This window comes from Rattus norvegicus, chromosome 19 (assembly GCF_036323735.1).
Source record: "Rattus norvegicus strain BN/NHsdMcwi chromosome 19, GRCr8, whole genome shotgun sequence".
In the NCBI taxonomy this organism is placed as follows: domain Eukaryota; kingdom Metazoa; phylum Chordata; class Mammalia; order Rodentia; family Muridae; genus Rattus; species Rattus norvegicus.
The window spans coordinates 40701397-40725048 of record NC_086037.1 but is presented as its reverse complement, the minus strand read 5'-3'; the positions used below and the strand labels follow the sequence as shown (position 1 = coordinate 40725048).

The 23652-nt window shown below is 49.2% G+C and overlaps 1 protein-coding gene across 11 annotated transcripts in view; it reads left to right on the top strand.

Moving 5' to 3' along the window:
* The first annotated feature begins 238 nt into the window (after nucleotides 1–238).
* The window catches only part of Cacna1a (calcium voltage-gated channel subunit alpha1 A), a 299251-nt gene continuing 275837 nt past the window's right edge, over nucleotides 239–23652 (top strand). For 4 of the 11 annotated variants that reach the window (XM_039097487.2, XM_063277792.1, XM_063277791.1 and 1 more), the window contains exons 1-2: nucleotides 247–613; nucleotides 17343–17643. In XM_039097487.2, the coding sequence (XP_038953415.1) occupies nucleotides 17378–17643 (266 nt within the window). In that variant the 5' untranslated portion in view covers nucleotides 247–613; nucleotides 17343–17377. Of the gene's footprint in view, nucleotides 614–17342; nucleotides 17644–23652 lie in introns of all 11 variants that reach the window. The other 7 variants (XM_063277797.1, XM_063277796.1, XM_063277798.1 and 4 more) reach the window with 4 other exon arrangements.

The window sequence follows — 23652 nt, the reverse complement described above, 5'->3', positions numbered from 1 at the left end:
AGGAGCCGAAACCTGTTTTCAGGGCATAGATAAGCAGCTGCATCCTAAATACTGTTTCTCTAAGAGCATGAATAATTTAGGTCGCCATCGGTAAAGGGGATGTGGCTGAATTCTGAGCAGCCTCCTGCCTTCCCTGACTCGCCAGGATCAGGTGGAGCAGAGTGGTACCTTGAGCGCCACCCTCAAAGCGCCCCGCCCCCAAGAGTTTTCTGCTCGGCACTGCGAAGTCACTGTGCCGAGTTAAGAGACACAGAAAATCAAGAAAAATCTCCTGATTCCCTGCAAGGAGCAACGGAGGAGGCTTGCTCTCAGCTCCTGGTTGGATGGCACGAGATACTTAACTGCAGAGGATCAGAGAGCTTGGTCAGTTCAACCTTCCCCCGAGCTTCACAGCAGCTCGCCCCTCCTTCAGCCACAGCTGGAGCAGCTGCCCTGTTCTGTCCGCACTGGCTTCGGTGCGCAGCTCTTGGCGCCCCACGCATTTTATGCACTTCTAGGGCGGGCTAGTCCATGGATCTGTGTACCGCTCACTGCTGCAAGCCCGGGTGCTGACCAGGAGGGACCCTCGGGACTCCGGGAGGACTGGCTGTAACACCCACTAGATCCGATGCAGGTGAGCAGAGCTCGGCAGAGTGGAGTGCCTAGAGTAGGGCATGGCGTTCCATAAGGAGTTCAGTTTTCTTTTTTATTCCAATAGTTCTCTGCCTTTCTCTGTAAATAATTTTTCTTTTGAGTTGATCTCAAAATTTACTTGATTCTTTGAAAAACAAAACAAAAGCAAACCTCTAACATGTCTTTCTTTCGAGAGTCTCTCTTAAAGTGTGTGTAAGTGGGTAGTCTTATTTCTCTTTTTAAAGTAGTTTTTTTTGGGGGGGGGGGCAGGACCTTGCACATACTAGGAAAGTGCCTGTCATTCAGCCACATCTCCAGCCCTCAAATTTGTTTTCTTCTAACTACCCTCAGCTCTGGGTTTGTAGCCTCTGGCGACCAATGTCTTTGCCACCTGCAGGGACACGTGACTGGGCTCTGGGAGTAACTAGCAGTCTAAAGCCCAGCAAGCAGACAGCTTTTCTCAGCCCCGTTGCTCACAGGGCATTCCTGCGCTGCTGAGAGTCCCGGGCCAAGGTCTCATGCTTGCCTTCACCGCTTGACCTGTGCCCTGGAAGAGCCTAGAGAGAATCGATTTAGATGAAGATCTCTCTCTCTCTCTCTCTCTCTCTCTCTCTCTCTCTCTCTCTCTCTCTCTCTGTGTTTCTCTCTCCTTTCTCTGTCTGTCTCTGTGTCTCTCTCCTTTCTCTGTCTGTCTCTCGTTCTCTCTCCTTTCTCTGTCTCTGTCTCTTTTCTACGTCTCTCTCTGTCTTCTCCCCTTTCTCTGTCTTTTTCTGTCTCTCTCTCCCTCTCCTCTGTTTTTGTCTTTTTTTTTTCTCATCTTTATTAACTTGGGTATTTCTTATTTACATTTTGATTGTTATTCCCTTTCCCGGGTTCCAGGCCAACATCCCCCTAACCCCTCCCACTCCCCTTCTCTATGGGTGTTCCCCTCCCCATCCTCCCCCCTGTTTTTGTCTTTTTCTTTCCCCTTTCTCGCACTTTTCTATCCCCAACTCCTCTCTCTTCTTTTCTCTTTTTATCGGTCAGTTTTTCTCTCCTTTGAGTCTCTCTCCATGCTGACAGCCTCATGCACACCCCCTGAAGGACCTTGGGCCAGGCCGGTGGGACTGGGGTGCAGGGCTACCCAGCAGTCTCCAGTCTTTGTTGCAGAGTGGGGGATGTCCCTGAGACCTGGCCCAAGAGGAAGCCAAACCAAAATGTAACTGGAGCACAGCAGCTTGGAGGTAGCAGAAACAGCCGGCACAGGCCTCCTCCCTGCACCCCCTGTTCCTGTGTCTAGGCCAAAGTCACGTCTGAATAACCCCCACCAGCAGCCCCATCTGGCTCAGAGCTGATGGCTTCACATGGCCTCCTTATGTCCATGCACGGAATTTCTAGGGTGATCTCAGGTCACTTGCAGATACTTCAGGTGTGCTTAGCTGCTACAACTCCCCCCCCCCCATTATATGGCCTCAAGCCCCTCCCCTCCCCAATACTCTGCCTCCTGACTACAAGAAGACACCCCTCCCCCAGATCAGGGAGACACACCCCTCCCAGACGCTGGCTGAGATACAAGAAGAACCCGCAGAAGTGCGTAAGCCGTCCTGTGCAGGGGCCACATTTCCTCCCCGTAAGGTGGGTTTAATTCAATGTCATCTTCTCCCAAAGAGCCCACAATGAGCAGCCCTCAAGGTCAGGAGGGAGAGAATGAATTTGACATTGAAAGAAATGATGAGGGCAGTGGCCACCAACGTAGTGTCCTCTGAGACCTCGGTCACTTTGGGTTCTAGCATAGGGTTTATTATTTTATTATTTATTACTGTTTTTTTCCCCCTCTGAGACAGGGTTCCCATGTAGCCTAGGCTGGTCTGGACCTTCAACCTCCTGAATGGTAGAATATTGACACGTGCTAGCACTCCTGGCTACTTTTTAAATATTGTTAGTCTACAGGCTCTGAGGACCCTTAGGAAGGGTCAGGAAGGAAGGTTCTATTCTGGGATCTTTCAATCCAGGCTGTCTTCACGGCATGAGACAGCTTAGAGCTGCTGGGCCAACTCATTCTGATCCCCCTGGCAAGGTCAAGTTCATCTTGAAGGAGGAAAGGGTTGATTTAATCAGTGGGTGGAGTCACCCTCCTGAGTCCCCAGACACTGTCCTGGAAAGCCAGACCTTGGACAGCCGCCCAGGCAGGGAGGTTGAAGGAGTTGTCAAGCCAGGGTTTCTTGAGGATTCTTGGATCCTGCCAGCCCAGGATGAGAATCATCCCCAGATTGCTAAGATCCTGAGTGTCTCACTGGACAGTCGAGCTCGGAGGCCTCACAGTCATGGGTGAGACTGACCATCTACCTATGCGTCAGGGTCTTTTGCTGAGGATGGAGCTGGGAGGCTTGACAGAAACAACCTAACTCCATGATACAGGCTGCTTTACGGTCTCCTCTCAGGAAGACACGCGGCTTCCCTCCCCTTCCTTCTGTCTATGTGGTGCATGACTTCGTGCGTGTACCTGTTGGTGTGTGCAAATGTATGAAGGTGCATGTGCACATGTGTGCCCATGTATGTGGAGGCCAGGGTCTTCCTCAATCACTCTCCATCTCGTTCCTGGGGCTTACAGGGTTTGCCAGGCTGTGGCCATTGAGTTGGAGGGACACAGGTGTCCCTGTCATCCCTGGCTGGGTTACTGCTGTGTGCCACTATGCATATTTCGAATAGAATGAGGAATCAGAGGCACGAGTCATGTCAGCACAGTGAGCATTTTACCAGTGGATCGGGTTCCAATGCCCTTCCTCCTTCCTTCCTTCCCTCCCTCCCTCTCTCCCTCCCTCCCTCCCTCCCTCCTTCCCTTCCTCCTTCCTTCCTTCCTTCCTTCCTTCCTTCCTTCGTTGGAGCCACTAGATCTGGCTTGATTTCTTCTTAAAACTGGTTGCAGTATTTGTATACCTATGAGGCAGTGCGACCGCCACCCTACATGGTCATTTCCCATCATTCCGGATAAGAAGCATAGACCCTCGGGTCACCTCCCTCACCCAGCCGGAGCAGCAGCCACTGTGTGACCTTGGTCCTAGGAGTCATGTGCCTTCTGTTTCCATGCATGGAACCCCGTAGTGAGTGGCCTTTGTGTCTGTCTCCTCTCATTTCTGATGGATTCCTTCTTAAATGCATTTAACAATTGGGTTGATCACACACCCAAACGGAGCTTGTGATGGTTAGAACTAGTTTTCAACTTACGATCTAGAATCACCTGGGAAAAGTCTCAGTGAAGGATCCAAATCAGGTTGGCCTGTAAGCATGTTGGTGGGGGGGGGTGTCTTGATTACATTAATTGATGTGGGAAAACCCAGCCCACTGCGGGCGGCATTATTCCCTAGGCAGGGGATCCTGACTGTATATGTTTAGACAGGGTGCTGAGCAGGAGTGGGCAGTTGCTCTCTCTGGACTGTGGATGTGACTGGCTGCTTCAAGCTTCTGCCTTGATTTCCCTGCTGTGCTGAACTGGTCCTAAACTGTAATGCAGAAACAACCCTTTGTTTTTTAAGTTGCTTTTGTCTTAGCAACAGAAATGAAGCCAGGGCAGGATGGAAGATGCTCTCAGGTACCACACAACTCACCTCCCCCTACCCCCTTTTCCCATTACTGTCCCTAGCCCTACATAGACCTGTCTGGACATTAGAAACAGGACTTGGTTCTGACTCCCGCACAGTGGTACATGTCTGCAATCCTCACACTTTGGAGACAGAAGCAGGATGATTAAAAGTTGAAGCTACAAACATTAGCTACAAGGGCAGCCTGGGCTACACGAGATACTGTCTCAATAAAACAACAACAAAAAAAGGAGGGGTAACTATATTATGCACACTCCTAATTCATCTGTTTGTGTTTACATGCATGTGTGTGCATGTATGTGTCAAACCCAGTATCAAATGCAGCTTTTCTTTGGAAGCCAAACACCTTGTTAAAAAATATTTTAAGTGTATTCTTTTGACTTTTTTCATATATACAGCATATTTTTTTAATTTTTTGTATTTATCTTTATCTTGTGTGACATCTGCATCTACTCATGCACATACACTCACATGCCATGCACACACACTTACATGTAAGCTACCGTGTGTTTTCGGAGGTCAGAGGTCAACTTACGGAAGCCAGTTCTCTCCTTCCACCATATGTCTTTTGGAGATGGAGTTCAAGTTATCATTTTGGTAGCAAGTGGCTTTATTCATTGAGCCATCTCACCAGCCTTATATACTGTTCCTTCATTCTCTCCACACTCACTTCTTCCTCTCTGCCTTCAAACACATGCTTCTCCCTGCTTTAGAGTGTGTGTGTGTGTGTGTGTGTGTGTGTGTGTGTGTGTGTGTATCTCCAGGAACTGTTGTGTGTGACTTTAATCCCAGCCCTCAAGAGGCAAAGTCAGGCAAATCTCTATAGGTTCAAGGCTAACCTGGTTTACGTAGTGAGTTTTGGGCTGCATGGTAAGACCTTGTCTCAAATAAAACAAAGAAACAACAATGTAAAAACCCCAATTACGACTGCCCACAAGTATGGAACCGTAGGGCCATACACTAGAGCACGGACATCCTACTGGGGCCCATACCCCAGGAGAAAGCTCTCCAGCAGCCATAAACTTCGAGCCGCTCTTCAGCTATCGGTGGGGCCTCCGGAGCCCTTATCCCAGCCACCTGATGTTCGAGGCAGGGCCTTTCATGGGTTGTAGTGTGTGGGCTAGGTTGGCCAGATGGCCATTCCCCTGCCTCTGTTTCTCAACTCCCTGGCTACAGCTGTGCCTACACACCCACTTCTCTCTCTCCCTCTTCCTTCCTTCCTTCCTTCCTTTCTTTCATTCTTCCTCCTTCCTTTCCTCCCATTTTTCTTCCCCTCGCTTTCTCTTTCTTTTTTTCCTATCTTCATTTTTTAAAGTTTTTTTTTAAATGTAGATGAGTGTTCTGCTTGAATTTAAGCCTGTGCACCCTGTGATGCCTGCTGTCAATAGAGGCCAGAAGAGGGAGTTGGATCCCCTGGAACTTGAGTTACAAAGAGCTGTGAGCCACATGGGTGATAGAAATTGAACATGGGTTCTCTACATCATCTAAGGCTTGATTTTGTTTGTTTTAATTATGAGTATATGTGTGTATTGGGGCGGGGGTGTGCACACGGGTACAGTGCCTGAGGAGGGTATTGGATCTTCTGGAGCTGAAGTAACTGGTGGTTGTGACCTGCTGGGTGTAGGTGCTGGGAACTAAACTCTGCAAGAGCAGCGTGCACTGAGCCATCTTTCCAGCCCCCAAGTCTAGCTTTTACCTAGAGGTCTGGGGATTGAACTCAGGTTCTCATGCTTGTATACACAGTATTTTATTGACCGAGTCATCTCCCAGCCCCTTCAAGCTTTCTTCAGGCCCAGACTCAATTTGTTTAAAGTGCTCCTAACTTTGGGCAGCTGAGAGAAAAGACAGACAAGAAGGGAAAGGAGTGGGGTTCTGATAACCCCTTCAGTAATGCAGCCACAGTGACCTGACTTCCTACACCAGACCTCACCTCCTCAAGTTTCCACCCCTCCACCCACCAATGATGTCATAGCCTCACAATGTACTTACCCTGAAGCCCAGCTCTGCTCACAGCTGCACTGGGGCCCAATCCTGCAACACACGACCCTTTGGAGCTGACTTAGATCCAAACCACTGTAGCAGTCAATAAATATTTGTTCAAGACTGGGCTCTGTACTATATACCTTTACTCATAGATCTTGGGAGGCAGAGACAGGCACATAGTTGTGAATTCAAGACCAGCTTGGTCTACACATGAAGTCTCTATCTTAAGATTAATAATATAAAAATATTTGTTCAATAAGGGAGGCACCAGTCATCATGCTACTCTAACAAATTAACGTGCTGACCAATTAATACTTCAGTGACACACTGAGATGCCATGCCATCTAGCCAAAGGGGCAGGGTGAGTGAGGAAGGCCAGGATACACCTGCTGATGCTAAGCACAGAGGAATCACAAGCACATATCCAGCAGAAGGAACCTGAAAGATGTGCTATTGGCAAAAGTGCCTCCCACTGCTGCCCAGAGTAACGGGGAGCAACTGCCTGGAGGCTGGGGAAGACATATTTGACTCGGCAGACAGGTTGGTCTGCTTCAGCCTAGTGTTGGGCTTATAGGTGTGAGCCACTGTGCCTGGCTTTCTGACAATTCGTGTATGTGTATAGAGGACAGACATCAACCTTTCTGAGACAACATCACCTGGCTTTGTGGGACAGTCTGTCATTGCGATCAGGGCTTTCCCATTCGTCCAGGCTGGCCGGCCAGTGACCTTCAGGGATTCTCCTGCCTCCAACTCACCAGATCTTTGGTGTTGCAAATCTGTGCCACCATGCTTGGCTTTCTGTGGGTGCATGGAATCCCGGTTCTCATGGCTGCCTGGCAGGTACTTACCTACTGGTCTATCTCCCCAGTCCCCAAATGCAACTTAAAATGATCTCATCTCATCTCATCTCATCTCCTCATCTAATCTATCTATCTATCTATCTATCTATCTATCTATCTATCTATCTATCTATCTATGAATCTGTTTGTATGTATCTATGTATCTATCTATGTATGTATCTATCTATGCATCTATCTATCTATCTATGTATCTAAGTATCTACTTATGTATGTATGTATTTATCTATTTATGTATGTATGTATGTATCTATCTATGTATCTATGTATCTATCTATGTATCTAAGTATCTATTTATGTATGTATGTATCTATGTATCTAAGTATCTATTTATGTATGTATGTTTCTATGTATCTAAGTATCTATTTATGTATGTATGTATTTGTTTATGTATGTATCTATGTATCTATCTATCTATCTATGTATCTAAGTATGTATGTATGTATGTATGTATCTATCTATCTATGTATCTATGTATCTATCTATGCATCTATGTATCTACCTATCAATCTATCATCTATCATATAGAGTATGTGTGTGGTGTGAATGCATGTGTGCATGCTTGGTCATGTCTTGGCATGTGTAGGTGCAGGTCACATGTGTTTGTATGTATGTGGAGGCTCTCGCTTACTTGCTTCCTCACTGAGTCTGGATCTGATCGGTCAGCTTGCTCATTGTCTCCATTTCTCCACCTCTCAGGGCTGGGGTTTCGTGCAGCCACCACATGCTCGTAGCTTTCATGTGACTATGTGGGGATCTGAATTCTGTTCTTCATGTTGTGTAGCAAGTATTTTACCCACTGAGCCTCAGATGCCATTTTTTTTTCGGAGCTGGGGACCGAACCCAGGGCCTTGCGCTTGCTAGGCAAGTGCTCTACCGCTGAGCTAAATCCCCAACCCCTCAGATGCCATTTTAAAAGGACCATTTTTAATCATGCTTGGTGGAATGTTCTGGTGCAGGTAACTGTAGTTCACCCTTACATGTGACTCTATGAAGTACGTGCTGTGGTGTCTACTTTATGAATAAGAAAACCGGCTCAGAGATGCGACTTACCAAGGACACACAGCAGGCAGTGAGAGCCTGGCAAGTGGCCCAGGCACAGTGGTTTTGAAGGAGGGGATTGCTGTTTGCTCCTGCCCACCCTCAGCTAAGGTTATCCCAGGTGTGTGTCTCTTCATTGCCTCTGACACATACCCCATGGCTGGCCTCGCTTCTGTGCTTAGATGAGGCACAGAATGGGAGATATAGAAGCTGAGAACCTCTGCCCCCACACAGGAAGTTGGTAGCTTTAGCACAGGAAACAGCACATCTTGAGCTGGATGTAGAGGTGAAGAGAAGAGAGGACATTCAGGGAAATGGGGGTTGATTTATGCCAGGTAGGAGAATAAGGTGATAGCTTTAGCCCAGTATACAGCAGGTGCTCAATATGTGTTGCTGCTGGGTGGATGGGTGGGGAGGAGGAAAAGCAAAGCTGGGCTGGATACAGGGACTCAGACGTCATAAGCAGCCTGGGGTCTCCATCCTCTCTCTTTCCTTCAGTCCATGTCCATGTGGTGGGGTTACCCATGTCCCCATCTGTCCTAGCACTATAATCACACATCTATCAGGTGACAGGTACATGGATGGAAAGTGCACCAGCTGTGATCAGCCTTCTCCTCACTGGGGCACACACTTCAGCTGATGCCTGCTGGCCTCAGCTCGGCAGTCAACCTTGGCCATCTGGCCTGGCAGTTTGTTTAGCTCTGTCCTCATGGGACCTATGCCCCAGCCATGAGTGTGTATTGACCCCGATTTCATTAGATTTTTCCCCTTCCACCTTGCCTTATGCTTGCCTGGGCACGAGTTTTACAGTGCCCAAGATGCCCCAACTATGCAACCACAAGGACCTAAGTTCAGATCCCCAGCACCCATATAAAATGCCAGCTGTGGCACGTGACTACAGTGCTGTGGTGGGTTAGAGACAGGAAGATGGTGGGAGATTCTGTCCCCAGGGAATAGGCAAGAATGAAACACCAGGTTACCCCAGGGCCTCCTCTGGTATTTGGGTATTTGTGTTTAGGAACTCTCTCTCTCTCTTTCTCTCATTCTCTCTCTCTCTCTCATTCTCTCTCTCTCAATCTCTCTCTCTCTCATAAACACACACACACACGACTTGGGTGTGCACACAAGGACAGGTACACATTTTTTTGAGCACTTGTTAAGTGTTTCTACACATTAGAAAACTTGTGAGTCTATATCTGAAACCAAGTAAGTGGGCCCTGTGTGATGGCAGAGTCTTTACAAGTCCACCAAGGCCGATGATGAGTTTGATGCTTGGAAGCCACACGGTGGAAGGAGAAAACCCTCTCCTTCTAGTTTTCCTCTGGTCTCCATGCATATCACAGCATGCCCACACATATGTACACCCAAACATGTACACTCATTTGTGTTGTGTGTACACATGTGTTCTATGTGCGTGCATGGGTTGTGTGTGGTATATGTACATATGTATGTTGTATGTAGGGTATATAGGATATATGTGCATGTGTGTGTTTTATGTGTATCGTATATGTACATATGTATGTGATACATGCATATATGTGTTTGTGTTATGACCATATATGGGTTTGTGAATATATATGTGCTGTGTGTGTTGTATATACATATATATGTTTTGTATATGTGTATATATGTATGACTTATATATGTGTGGTATATGTGTGTTGTGTGTGGTGCATGTGTGCATATGTTTCCGTGTATAGTGCATGTACATGCAGAAGTTATGGGGGATCTTGGGCATTCTGCTCTATTGCTTTCCATGTTACTCCTTAGAGACAGGGTCTCTCACCGAGCCTAGAGCTGTGATGGAAGCCAGAAGCCCCAGAGATCCTCCTGTGTTTCCCCACAGTGCTGGGTTCATAGGCATTCATTCACACCCTCATCTTTTAGTCAAGTGAGTGATGGGGATTTGAACTCAGGTCCATTTGCTTGGGCAGCAGGTGCTCTCACCACCGAGCTGTTTCCCCATCTCAGTAGATGCTCTCTTTAAAGAACACCCATGTTGCCTTAGTCAGGGTTCTCTAAAGGAATAGAACTGATAGAAATGAATATATCTTTGATTGTATCAATATCAATAACTTAACACACACACACACGCACACAGCCTTTATATTTTGATATGCCTTAATCAGCTCAATGACTGGGCCACTTCCTAACCTCCATGCGGTTAGTCTACCTCTAGCTGATAATCCTGAGTTATTACTTACTAAATCCTATATTCTGTCTTGGCTGCCCTGGACCCAGTCAGGACGCCCTCTTGGATCACTCTCCTCTGGTTCCTTCACAGGGTTGCCATGTCTCTCTGTTCTGCACTGTCTTCAGGCTTGGCAGCTCGCTTTTGGTAACCGCTTAAGTCTCACGTCTGTCCCGCCCAGCCATTGGCTGCCGGCATCTTTATTTACCAATCAGAACCAAGTGGGGACAGGGTCCCTCAGAGTCTTACACACAGACACTAGTGTGAGCTTTGGGGAACTTAATTAGCATTTGTTGTATTAGCAGCTACACAGGAGCATCTGTAAGTTGGCATGGAACCTTCGCTTGCAGGGAGAGGGATGGGGTGAGAGAGGAGAAAAGACAAGACAAAGAGGTGTAGACCATTTACTCTGCGGGGCTGCAGCGACACCCTGAGCACCGTGGTGGCGCTCTTGCTCCAACCAGCCCTTCTTACTTCTTGTGTGGATCCTTTGGCTTTCCCACCTCCTTCCAGGAGCGTCACACATTTCCAAACAAGTGTCAGTCAGTGTCTGGTCCCCTCCCCCACCCAGAGGTGAAGGACATGAGACCCTGTGCATATGGGAAAGAAGAGGCCACAGAAGTGGCCCTAGCTGTGGCCTTTCTCCTTGAGAATCTCCAATAGGTGTCAGGCTTAAGCAAATCTTCAGGAGCCATCTGATTGCTATAGCAACACAGGTGGTCCAGCCTCAGCACAGGCCATCAGTCCCATCTCAGGCATGAGCCTCCATGTCATACGGAGAGGTGACATGATGCCTGGCACATCGAGTCTGTCCTGTGAGGCTGTCACACCCACACTGTATGGCCGTCACTTTATTCCCTTCTTATTGTCCCCAGGTGAGGGACATCCATGTGCTTTGTCTCTTTCTGTTGGACAAACACAGTTGGTGAGATTGGCACACCTGCTTGCCAGGTCTGCAGGCTCCTGGACAGTTAGGGAGTACCTGCTGGTGGCCAGCAGTTGTTTGTCTCCTGTGTGTACACAGGACAGCTGTTGAGCAGCTCATGGGGTGGGGCGCCCAGTTGACCTTTCTGGAACAGCCTTTCCCCGACCCCAAAGGTGCCTTACTCCCGCTTGCATAAATCTCAAACTCCAGGGTCTGCCCAGCATTCTTCATAGCTCAAGGTCACTGCCGTCTCCAGAGCCAGATCACCCTTATGGTTCAGTACTCTGCACCCTGCCCGCCCTCTCTGCTGACAGCGTCCATGTCTTTGGAACCAGCCAATCAACGGACCAAAACTTTTTAAAAGGTTGGGATATGGTTCAGTGGCAGAATGCTGGGTTCGACTGTAGCACGACACCAACCAGGTGTCTGGGAGTCTGAAGGCAGCAGGATCAGGAAATTGTTGTCATTTTGACTAATAGTGGACTCAAGGCTAGCTTGGGCTGTATGAGACCTCTTTTTCAGATTTGTTTATTATTTACAGATTCATTTTATTACTTTATGTGGTGTGTGTGTGTAGGGGGGTGGTGTGTGTGTGTGGTGTGTATGGTGTGGTGTGTGTGTGTGTATGTGGTGTAGTATGTGATGTGTGTGTATGTGTGTGTGTGGTGTGGTATGTGTGTGTGTGGTGTGTGTGTGGGGTGTGTATGGTGTGGTGTGTGTGTGTGTATGTGATGTAGTATGTGGTGTGTGTGTATGTGTGTGTGTGGTGTGTGTGTGTGGTGTGTGGTGTGTGGTGTGTGTGTGTGTGTGTGGTGTGGGGGGGTGTGTATGTGGTGTGTGTGTGTGGTGTAGTGTGTGTGGTGTGTGTGTGTGGTGTGTGTGTGTGGTGTGTGTGTGTATGTGGTGTAGTATGTGGTGTGTGTGTATGTGTGGTGTGTGTGTGGGGTGTGTGGTGTGTGGTGTGTGTGTGTGGTGTGTGTGTGTATGTGGTGTAGTATGTGGTGTGTGTGTATGTGTGGTGTGTGTGTGGGGTGTGTGGTGTGTGGTGTGTGTGTGTGTGGTGTGTGGGTGTGTGGTGTGTGTGTGTGGTGTGTGTGTGTGGGGTGTGTGGTGTGTGTGTGGTGTAGTGTGTGTGGTGTGTGTGTATGTATGTGTGTGTGCGTGCATGCGTGTGTGCGTGCGTGTGTTGTGTCGTGTGTGTGAGAGAGAGAGAGAGAGAGAAAGAGAGAGAGAGAGAGAGAGAGAGAGAGAGAGAGAGAGAGAGCGTGAGCGAGCTGGCAGGCATGTGCATATGTGAATGCAGGCATCTGCTGAGTTTAGAGGAGGACCTGGAGCTGGAGTTACAGGCAGCCACACTGGACATGGGTAACCACTGTGCGGGCTCTCCCGACATCACTCGTTTATATTTAAATGGTACCTGGACACACTTTGTCTTCTTTACTCTGCCCTGAACAGTACACATTAGCAGCTGTTGGCACGCCATTGATGTCAGAATGCAAGCTATCTGCTACATGCAGCTGCTGATGACAGACTGCAGGAGGACAAGAGAGGGCTTTGTAAAAAGAACATGAGCGCCTGGGCAGTGGGGTCAGTGTGGGTTCTGGGAGCACTCTCCTGGGGACACTGAGGGACAGCATTTGTATCACGGTCCTTTGAGAGTCTGCAGGTCCCTTTACAGCTCATGGTTATGTCCTGGGTAACGATGGGATGGTTGTATAGCCTTCCGGGTTTATCATGTCTCCTTCCTACTGAAGAAGGGTCCGGAAGCCAAATGAGGGCTTGCAAGTTGCCTGGTGATTTTCCTAAGGTGTGCTTGTTCCTAGGAATGTTCGGTTTATCCACCACCCACTCCTTTCCCTACCCTTTTTGCTGGAGACAGAATCTTTCGTGTGCTAGGTAAGGGCTCTACCTTTGAGCCATGTCTCTAGCCTCTCAATGGGGGAAATGAGAGAGGCCCTCTACTACTGAGCCATGACCCCTCCCTCCTGCTCTTTTCTGTTTAGCTCAGGAAGAGATCAATACTTCACAGCACACTACACCTGTGGGAGTCTCTTCTGTATGGGTCAGGAAGGTTAGTTAGAAGGGACAGACCATTCTGTCAGTGGACTGGAATATCACAGTGAAGGGTCAGTGACCCTGAGATCTATGCCTCCCGTTACCTGTGCTCAGTTACATGTCTGCAAAACAGCTGGCATTTCTTAAAAGAGTGGTACTCTTTTTTTTAAGGACAGTAGGAAAGTATTTGGCTCAAACACAAAAGCCTTCAGAGATGCTCAGTGTTGAGGAAGGTTGCAGAGCCAGGAGCATAAGCCTAAAGGCACAGGAAGGATGGATCTATTAAACCCCACAAGTTCCAGGATTGGGAAAGAGAGTGGAGGGTTTCTACACTGGTCATGCTATTTACAGAGCTTGAAAAAGTGCGCAACAGGAAGTAGTGAGACCTGGCTTCCCGCAGTAGGGAACCTTGAGATCGGGCTACTTCGTTCTCTGGGTTTATATGTTCAGAAAAGTCATGAATGTCGGAGTTGCTTGTGTTTGTGTGAGAAACTTTCTCATTGCATTCACTTGTGCCAAGTTTCCAGTTGATTCTGGGAACTCTGGGCTTGAAAAGATGCCATGAGAAGGGGGTGGATTCCAAACTGCAAGTACCATGTGACCTGAGAACTAAGAGAAGTCCTCCCTGTGGTCCTCGACACCCCGTAGGATCTGCTCATGTTCTCTGCTCCCCTTTTTGCTCAGTCGTGCTCTCCTGGGCCTCCTGCTTGGCCTTTGAGCAAGCCCCACACAGTCCTGTCTCAAGGCCTTTGCTTGTGCTCTTCCAGGTGGCCGGAAAGCTCTTCCTTCAAATACCGTATGATTTCCGCATCAGCTTCAGGCCCCTGCTTGGAGGTCCCCTCCACAGTGGCCTTCTCTGGGCTCTATTTAACACGTAACTGGCTCACCCAACCTATCACACTATTCACTAAACTGTTCACTAAAGACTAAGTTGAATACTGCGTGAAATTATTATGTTCAAGGGTAATCCCAAGTACCTTCAAGTATTTGGAGAAAGGACCTGTTAAATAGGTCGTTTGTGAGCTGGGGTGTATCCCAGTTTGATACAGTACTTGTCTAGCATGCACAAGGCCTGATAAAACTTTATAATGCTATAACAAACCCTTTATGCCAACCCCGTATAAAGCCAGGTAAGGCAGCACGCATCTGTAGCCCAGGCTCAGGTCACTGTGAGCGGGGCTACAGAGTAAGATGTGTCTTAAACAACACCTTCCCTTTGCCTGCTGGTGCTCTGCGCTCACGGTGTGGAAGGACCAGTAGCTTCAGCACAGGCCAGGCCACACAGAGGCCCTTGTGGGCAGAGAAGAGCTCCCAATTCCCCTGGCTGAGTCTGTACTGAACACGCATGTGTGATTTTTCTTGTCAATATTCCTAAACAATGGAGTGTGCCAGTCACATTCACAGTGTCCCTGCCGTGTCCTAGGTCACCTAGAGAATCTTTGGACTTTGTAAGACCATGTTCCTTATTCCCTTAGGGGACCTAGCCTCTGTAGGATTTGGGGTCTCAGGTGACCCTGGGTGCCAGCCGGCCTTCCTGACAGCAGCCTGAATACGCTCCGTCTCCCCGTGGCTCTCTTGATCCTGATCTCCACAGAGCGTCCCGGTTTATTCTGTCCCTCTCTCACCAGGATGTCCTGCTTACGTGGGTAGGGACATTTATGTGCTTATTTATGGCAGCATCCTGAGCACCCAACACAGAGCTGCTTCCACACCAGGTGCTCACTCAGTGTTTGTGGAGGGAATGATCGAGCAACCGTAAAGATACTGAGTTCCCCTTGGCCTTGAGACTCCATCTAACACGTGTGAGAGCGGGAGAGTCCTCTTTCCAATTAGCTGCTGAAGCACTGTAAATGAAAACGACATATATGTTCACACCGAGCCTTTCTGTGCAAACCAAATAGCATCCAGCTGTCCATTCTCCTGCCTCAGCTACCTGAATGCTGGGCTTGCACGTGTCAGCCACCTTGCTTCCCTTCTCCTCAGTCTTAAAATGCTGTGCCCGTCAAGTGGCTGGAGAAGACTGAGGGTGCTCCATTCCAAGAAATTGTGTCCTTAGCAGTTGATTGGTTTGCCACTTCAGGGAATAGAGGGACACCAGGTGTGTGTAACGTCAGAACCTCCCATCATGCCCCAAGACCTGTGCTATTGTGTTATTGTAAGAAAATAAATAAAAAAGCTGGCCTGAAAGTACAGACCAACTGTCATTCCAGCTACTCAAGAGGCTTAGGCATGAGGATCACAAGTTTGGGCTAGCCTGGGCTATAAGAGTAAGTTCCACGACAAACTTGGCAAAACAAAGAGTGAAAAAGAGGTGGGAGTAGAGCCCTTGCATGGTATGCTCTGGCTCCACCTCTGTATTGCAAATAAATAAAGTAAAACAGAAGAATAGTTAACAGATCGAAGAGCTGCCATGGTGGTGCAGATGTGGAGCACTGTTCAGGCTCGGGTGGAAGATTGTGTGTTTCAGCCTAGCCTTGGCAGGCTCACGTCTGGCTGCCCCCAAATATAGTAAAGTAGGGCTGGAGAAATGACTCAGGGGCTAAAGGTTCTGGCTGCTCCTGCAGGGGACTGGGGTTCACACGACATCCACATAGTGGTTAACAACCGACAGGATCCCATCTCAGGGGATCCAGCACCATCCTCTTCCTTCCAAGGGCATTGTACGCAGACGATGCACAGGCTGCATGGAAAAAGACTCAAGCACATAAAACACTAAGCAAAATTTGAAATGTATAGAATGGCTCAGTGAGTGAAGGCCACTGCTACTAAGCCTGATAGCCTGAGTTCAGTGGCTGGGACCCAACGATGGAAGGAGAGAAGGATTCCTACAAGGTTGTCCTCTGACCTGTACATATGGCTCCTGGCGCATCCATACACACACACACACACACACACACACACACACACTCACACACACTCACACACACTCACACAAGCATACACACACTTACACGTACACTCACACACTCACAGACACAATCACACACACAATCACACACTCACTCACACACACTCACACACTCACACACACACACTCATACACTCACACACACTCACAGACACAATCACACACACCACACACTCACACACTCACACACACAATCACACAGACACACACTCACTCACACACACACCACACACACACAGACACAGACACACACACACACACAAGATTTAAATAACAACAATAAGAAGATAAAGGGTGTGTGGGGGATAATTTAGTAGATTGGACCAGAGTTCAATCCCTAGGTTGTGTGTGTTCAGGGTGTGGGAAGGGGGGTACAGGGGATGACAGGACAGAGGCCAGACATAGGTACAAACTAGAATCACACTGCTGGGGAGGGAGAAACAGGCAGACTAGACTAGGCTCACTGGCCAGTCAGCCTAATCTACTCTGTTCCAGGGCAGTGAGAGATTGTGTCTAAAAAACTAAAGAGGACGGCCCTGAGGAATAGCAACCTCTCTGGCTTCCACATACATATTACACACGTACCCATGCGCCATGTCCAGGCAAACACATAAACATCCACAGAAAATAAAATAAAATAAAATAAAATAAAATAAAATAAAATAAAATAAAATAAAATAAAATACGAAGGCACAGAAATGAACAGGCAAGCTCCGTGTGCTTTCTACTCTACACAGGAAGCAGATTAGAACCAGGTTCTTGGCCCAGTGCAGCTCAGTTTGAACTTGCCATCAGGGGTCTGAAGTTCACAGGATGCAGGTCCAAAGCACAGAGAACAGGGTCTTTAGAGGGTCCACTCTGCAGAAGGGAGCGTGTAGATGTGAGAAAGCAGCCCATATCCCACCCCACCCCACCCCACTTCGGCTGGCACCCGAAGCCAGGGAGTTCTACTGCTTAGCGTCAGCCACACCCTTGCGCCCTTTCAACCCATGGCCTGTGTTGCCCGGCAACTGCTAGAAGTGTCTTTCCTGCCCCCCAGTTGCCAAGGGAATACTCAATCCTGGCAGCCGGGCCTGGGGCGCTGAACTTCCGGGCGCAGGGTGGGGTGGCCTGTGCTGTCCACACCTGCTCATGCAGTCCTGACTTCCCGGCGGTTTCTCTCACTCTGTTCTTGTCTCCTCTCTCCCTCTAGTTTCCTCTCCTGGGATTTCTGAGCGAGGCCCATGGATGCCGAGGGCCTCCTGGGTCTCTGACCCCATGCGTTCTCCCCTCAATCATGAGCTCCTGCACAGCTCGAGGTACCCAGGCACGGACTGCACCCTGGCAGGTTCTTCCAGGACTTTGCATGTCCCGTGGTCCGAGCAGATGAGCGGAAGCCTCGAGGGGCCAACTCTGAAACGGCGTGGTGGCGTGGTGGACCACCGGGATGTCATCTTGGCCCACCAGGCGCACAAAATGCACAGCACCCCTCAGGCCAGGAGGAAAGAGTGGGAGTGAGTATTCATGGGGAAGGCTGCGTGGGAGCTATGCGGGGCTTGTGGGCCAGCCAAGCGTGAACTGGCAAGCTTCAGGATGCAGAATGCGCTGATAAGGTGTGGAGTGACTCAAATTCTCCCCTGACAGGCCATCAACCCTTTACCTTAAGGTTGCCTGGAATATTCTGAACCGGCTTTGGGAAGGACCCGGGTCCCTTGTGCACAGTGCAATCAGAAAGGGCTGGCACAGGGGACAAATGCTTTTGTTGGGAGTGTGGTGGGGAAAAGGCTAAGAAATGCTGCCTTCAGAGATACCCGGGAACCTATGTCGGCCCTCTGGGTATCACTTCGGGTTCCAGAACCAGGGATAGACCTTTGTGCTGATGATAAGGTGGGTCTAACTGGGGTTGGGAGAATGTGGTGGCTTCCTGAGTGGATTTGTCATCCCTAAGTGGGTGTTCTCCTTCCGCCCCCACTGTGTGTGTGTGTGTGTGTGTGTGTGTACACGCGCATTCGCGCACGCGTTCTCTGGTGCTTAGGACTAAAACCCTTCCCAACTTCCATCAGCAGCGAGGAAACGAACGATGCTAATAGCTAAGAGAAAGAAGTTTGGAGAAAGGTTCAACTACAAACAATTCCTTTGCTATCGCGTTTCTAAGCGGATTGCTAGGGGTTAATAACATTTTACTTCAAAGGAGTAAAGCTGGGGTGGGTTCCTGGCCTGATCCTGATGGCTGTGATGTACCCATGAGTAACAGCAGGAGCCGTTGATGCTGGCAAGAGAGGAATCAGCTTAGGGCGTCCCTCGGTCTCCATACCCTTCCTATCTCAGCGAGGCTGCGTGTGTGGTCACCTTGCTTATATGCAGCTGCCGCTCTTGCTGGAGAAGGGGAAGCCTGTGTATGCTGTGGGTGCTGATGGGCGGGTATGAATGCAAGGTGGGCCTGACCATGTCTGGTAGGCTAGATTTGAAGCAGAGCATCTGCCGGTCTACTTGAAGCGCCCTCTGCGGTAGTCCCTGAGGTTACGGCGCCACCTGGTGGTGCGTCTGAGTATCTACGGGCGGCCACAAACCCATCCGTGCTTCTCACCCTTAGGTGTTGCCTTGTATCCGGCTTTCTTCCCATGCATACGTCCACCTGTTCACTCAGCATGTCTACTCATGTATCAGTTACCTCGACCATATATTTTCCCATCTACCCCTCCCTCCTCCACCCACACACTCACTGTCCAGCCCATCCATCCAGCAATCCACCTACCAACCCATCCATCCCATTAGTAACCAAAGCACCTTGATTGTGCCTCCAGGGTCTCTCCCCCACCCTTTCCTCTTCCGTTTCTTTCCACTCACACTATTCTTGCTTCATTTTCTCAGAAGCAGTGAGCCTTAAAAGGGTTGCGATGATATTCCCACAGACTTGCAGCAAGGAGGGCCCCCCCCCCCCCCCCCCGCTTTGAGACAGGGTTTCCTCTGTGTAGCCCTGGCTGTCCTGGAACTTGCTTTGTAGACCAGGCTGGCCTCGAACTCACAGAGATCCCCCTGCTTAGTTTCCAGAGTGCTGGGATTTAAGGTGTGTGCCACTGTCGCCTGGCCCAGGAAAGGGACGGGAAAGTGGTTTTTGAAAAAACTTTTTTTTTTGTAGTAGCACAGTTTATTTTGTGAGCACGTGGAGAGTGGTGTGGGGTGACATGGATGTGGAAGTCAGGGGACACCTTGCTTGAGGTTGTCCTCTTCTACCATTGGTTGCTTCTGGGGAGTGAACTGAGCTTGTCAGGTTTGAAGCAAATGCCTTAACTTGCTGAGTCATTGTTTCTAGGCCCAGGAATGAAGAGCTGAAAAACTGTTGCTTAAGGAAAAGATAGGTTTACCAATGAGAGTGAATCTCACCGAACTGTCGCGAACATGACCCAGGTGCAGTGCCTCTGAACTTCCCGCGCATGCGCTGCCCTGGCCTGGGCTGCAGGCTCTGCCCTCGTGGGCTGTGTTCAGCCTATCTCCAGCGTGAGTCCTTCCTATGTTTTTGTCATAGTAAGGCTGGTGGATTTTACTGCTGAACCCCAGTCCCCAGACTCCACTGTAGGGCCCTAGGCTGGTGCTCTACCACTAGGCCATGCTATAGTCCACGGCTGGGAGATACAGGCCAGGTCTCTACCTCTGAGCCATGACCCCGCCCCTTTCTAGAAGATTCTAGACAAGTGTTCTTCCACAGTTCTCTACTCTGTCAAGAAGACGGTTTTCGGCACATCCCTGTCATATTTACTTTTGCTTATTTATAGATATGTGTTCTGCTAAACAGATCGTGTCCAGTGTAATATCCATGAAATTAAAATGGAAAGGGGGCATCAATGAAATATATAATATTTTGAAGAAATTTTGTTTGTTGCTTTTTGAGGCAAGATTTTCTTTCTATTCTTTCTTTTTAATTTTCCTTCTCTCTTGATTTTCTTTTCTTTTTCTTTTTTCTTTTCCATTTCTTTTTCTCTCCCTCTCCCTCTCCCCTTCCCTCCCTCCATGTCTCTCTCTCTCTCTCTCTCTCTCTCTCTCTCTCTCTCTCTCTCTCTCTCTCTCTCTCTTGGAGACAGGGTCTCTCTATGACCTGGAACCTGCTAGGTAGACCAGGCTGGCCTCCAACTCACAGCCTGTGTCTGCTTCCTACACGCTGAGCTGGACGTGGATCTTGATGTTCACATGGGCCGATGTTGCTCTTTGACCCTGCAGTCTCTGGATTCCAGGCCTAAGTGCCAGGGTTAGTGCTGATTGTCAAGTCGACAGAAACTGCTGTCACCAGGGAAAAGGGCCTCTGGGAAATTGTGTTGGTTTTGTGGACTGAAATGTAAGGTCCTCCCCCTGCAGGTGGCGCCCTTTCTTGATCTTTATGGGACCCCAAACTGTAAAATGGAGACAGCGGACAGAGGGCCAGCGCACAGGCCTCAGTCATTCCTGAGGTGCAGTGTGAGCTGTTGTCATAGGCTCTGGGCTGCAGTTCACACGGCTGTGGCTTCTCCTGCAGCAAGGCCCTTATGAGCAGGGAGCTTAAAGCAAACCTTTCGCTTTGAAATGTCCTCAGAGCACTTGTAGTAACCGGAACAGGACACTGGCTCTAAGTTTAACTGCAGCCGTCCTCCTGCCTTGGGGCTTGCCTTGCCTCTGGATTCTTCTCTGCATGTTTTTATTCTGGACATGTTTCAGTGCAGTAGAAGTTGCTGGAACCCCACAAGTCTACAATCACATTCAGTAGTCACTGGGTTCCTCGGGCTCATGCCACCGGGCTACACTCTTCTTCCTTACTTTCTGAGAATTTTAAAAAGCAGATCCCAGCCCTTAGCTGCCATTCTAAACTTCAGTCCTTCTCTAAAGCACACGACCTGAGATCCTTGAGGGGTAGGGGTGTGGGCGGTGCTCTGCGTGACGTTTGATCATCAACTCTGCCCTTACGGATGAGAAATACACAGAGCACACAGCTGAACAAGCACGGGCTTCAGCAACATTAAAATCCACCCCAGAGCCAGAAGCGGGTGTCTTATACAGCCCTGGCCCCTGGCCCTTGATGCTATGATCTAGGAGCTCCTAGGAATGGAGTCTCTGAGTAGCCGTCTCTCTGACTAGATCAGTCTGTGCTGTGGAAAAGCCATACCATGACATCCTTCCTCTCCTTCCCTCTTTCCTCTGCCTCCCAAGTGCTGGGATTGCAGGTGTGTGCTACCCAGGCCCGGCTAAAGCTAAAGTTCTCTTTCTTTGTGTGTGGATCTCTCTCTCTCTCTCTCTCTCTCTCTCTCTCTCTCTCTCTCTCTCTCTGTGTGTGTGTTTTGTGTGTGTGTGTGTGTGTGTGTGTGTGTGTGTGTGTGTGAGAGAGAGAGAGAGAGAGAGAGAGAGAGAGAGAGAGAGAGAGAGAGATCAACCTCAGGTGTTCTTGTGTGATCTGGAACTTGTCACGGCTGACCAGGCAGGGAGCCTCAGAGAGCTCATTGCCTTTACCTCCCAGTGCTGGGATTGCAGGTGTGCACCGCTATGCATGGAGTTTTGCATGGATTCTGGGTATCAATGTCAGTCCTCACGCACAAGCATTGACCACTGGGCCATCCTCCAGTCCATCCTTCTCTTTTAAGGCTGAGTAATATTTTTCTTGCATCTCTAGACCGTTGCATCTCTTACCTGCCCACCTGTCAATGGGATTCACCGTGGCTCCCTCCTGTGTGTGAAGCCACACTAAGCACAGGTATATGAGTATTCCTCTGAGGCCCCGTTCCAGTTCTTTGGGGTTTCTGTTCTTTGGTAGAATTGCTGGAATTTCAGGTTTCACTGAACTTTTCTGCTGTTTAAAACCCTCTCTCTGCTCTGTTTCCTGTGCTCTTCCTCTGGGAATGGTAGCACACTCCTGCTTTCCCAGCACATGGGAAGCATCGACAGGAGGGCCAGAGATCCAAGATCATCTTAACTACAGAGCGAATCTCAGGCCAACCTGGTCTGCAGAGCAAAATCCCATTTCAAAGAAAGCAAAACAAAACAAGCAAAATCCCAAAGACAGGGACCGTGTCTTGGTGAAGCACTCGCCCAGCATGTACTAGGTCCTGTGTTCTACCCTGGCACCACGGAAACCCAAGAGAAGTGATGCAGGCCTGCAGTCCCAGAACTGGAGATGCAGAGGCAGGAGTTCAAAGTCATCCTCGGCTACATTAAAAAGTTGAAGGTGAGCTTGGGCTGTGAAATTCTGCATTCAAACACAGGGAGAAGTATGTGGCCTACAACATCCATCACCTTGGGTAGCTACCGGGTGAAAAAATCTGAATTCCTTTCTCTTAGCCATTTTCAGGCGAAATTATTACTAACCTGAGCTATAGGCTCCCAGCTTCCAAGGACGTAGTCCATGGCCGCCAGCTTGTTTCTGAGCTGTGTTTATGAGGCACATCACAGGCTGGGGTGTGTGGTGAGGTCTGCTGGCAGGAGAGAGGAGCCAGGGTTCTAAATCCTTATTGGGGTCAATCCCCCGTGACCTCAGTGTCTTCCACTAGGCCCCACCCTCACTGGTTCCATCACTTCCTGATACCAGGACAGGCTTCAGCTTGGCGCCTTTGGGGGCACATCTCAGGTCTAAGTTGTAGCAGGAAGTGACCTGGGACCCTTTAAAGATATAACCCCGGTGGTCTGTTTCCTCGGAGCAAGTCCCATCAATTCAGCCTAAATGCATCAGTCCCACCTCACAGGACCCACAGCTGGGGACCGGACCTTCAGCAATGAGCCTTCTGACAGAAGACTTAATAACCAAACTCCTATATCAGATGTCTCTTCTAGGCCCCCCCATACCCAGTGATTTCAGTTTTCAGGAATTTTCTGGATATTTCCTGGGCATTCACAGTCAGAGCCATGAGGCTTTGGGTGTGTGCAGATGCGTACGAGGGCAGGTGTGTGTGTGTGTGTGTGTGTGTGTGTGTGTGTGTGTGCGCGTGTGCGCGTACGAGGGCAGGTGTGTGTGTGTGTGCGCGCACGCGCGCACGTGCGTGTGTGTGCATGTGTGTGGTGTGAGCTCTACCTCACTACACAGATGGGGCTTTTTTTTTTTAATGGAATTTAAGTCTAAGACTTTTTTTTCAAAGATTTATTTATTTGATTTATAAGAGAACACCGTGGCTGTCTTCAGACACACCAGAAGAGGGCATCCGATCCCATTACAGATGGTTGAGAGCCACCACATTGTTACTGGAAACTGAACCCAGGACCTCTGGAAGAGTGGTCAGTGCTCTTAACCTCTCTCCAGGCCACAGGGAACACTCTTGACTATGAGTCATCTCTCTGCTTTGTTGGTTTAGCCCCAGCGCACACTGCTACTCCTGGAATTTTACATGGGTTCTGGGGATAGAGCTCAGGTCGTGAGCTTGAACGACAAATATTTTACGGCATCAGCCTTCTCCTTAGTGTTTTTCTGGGACACTGTTTCCTTACTTCTGGGAACATTTGACGCCAATTTTCCCCCACAACAGCAGAACTGTCTGTGCAACAGGCTGTCTGACTCCCCGTGCTGAAAAATACAT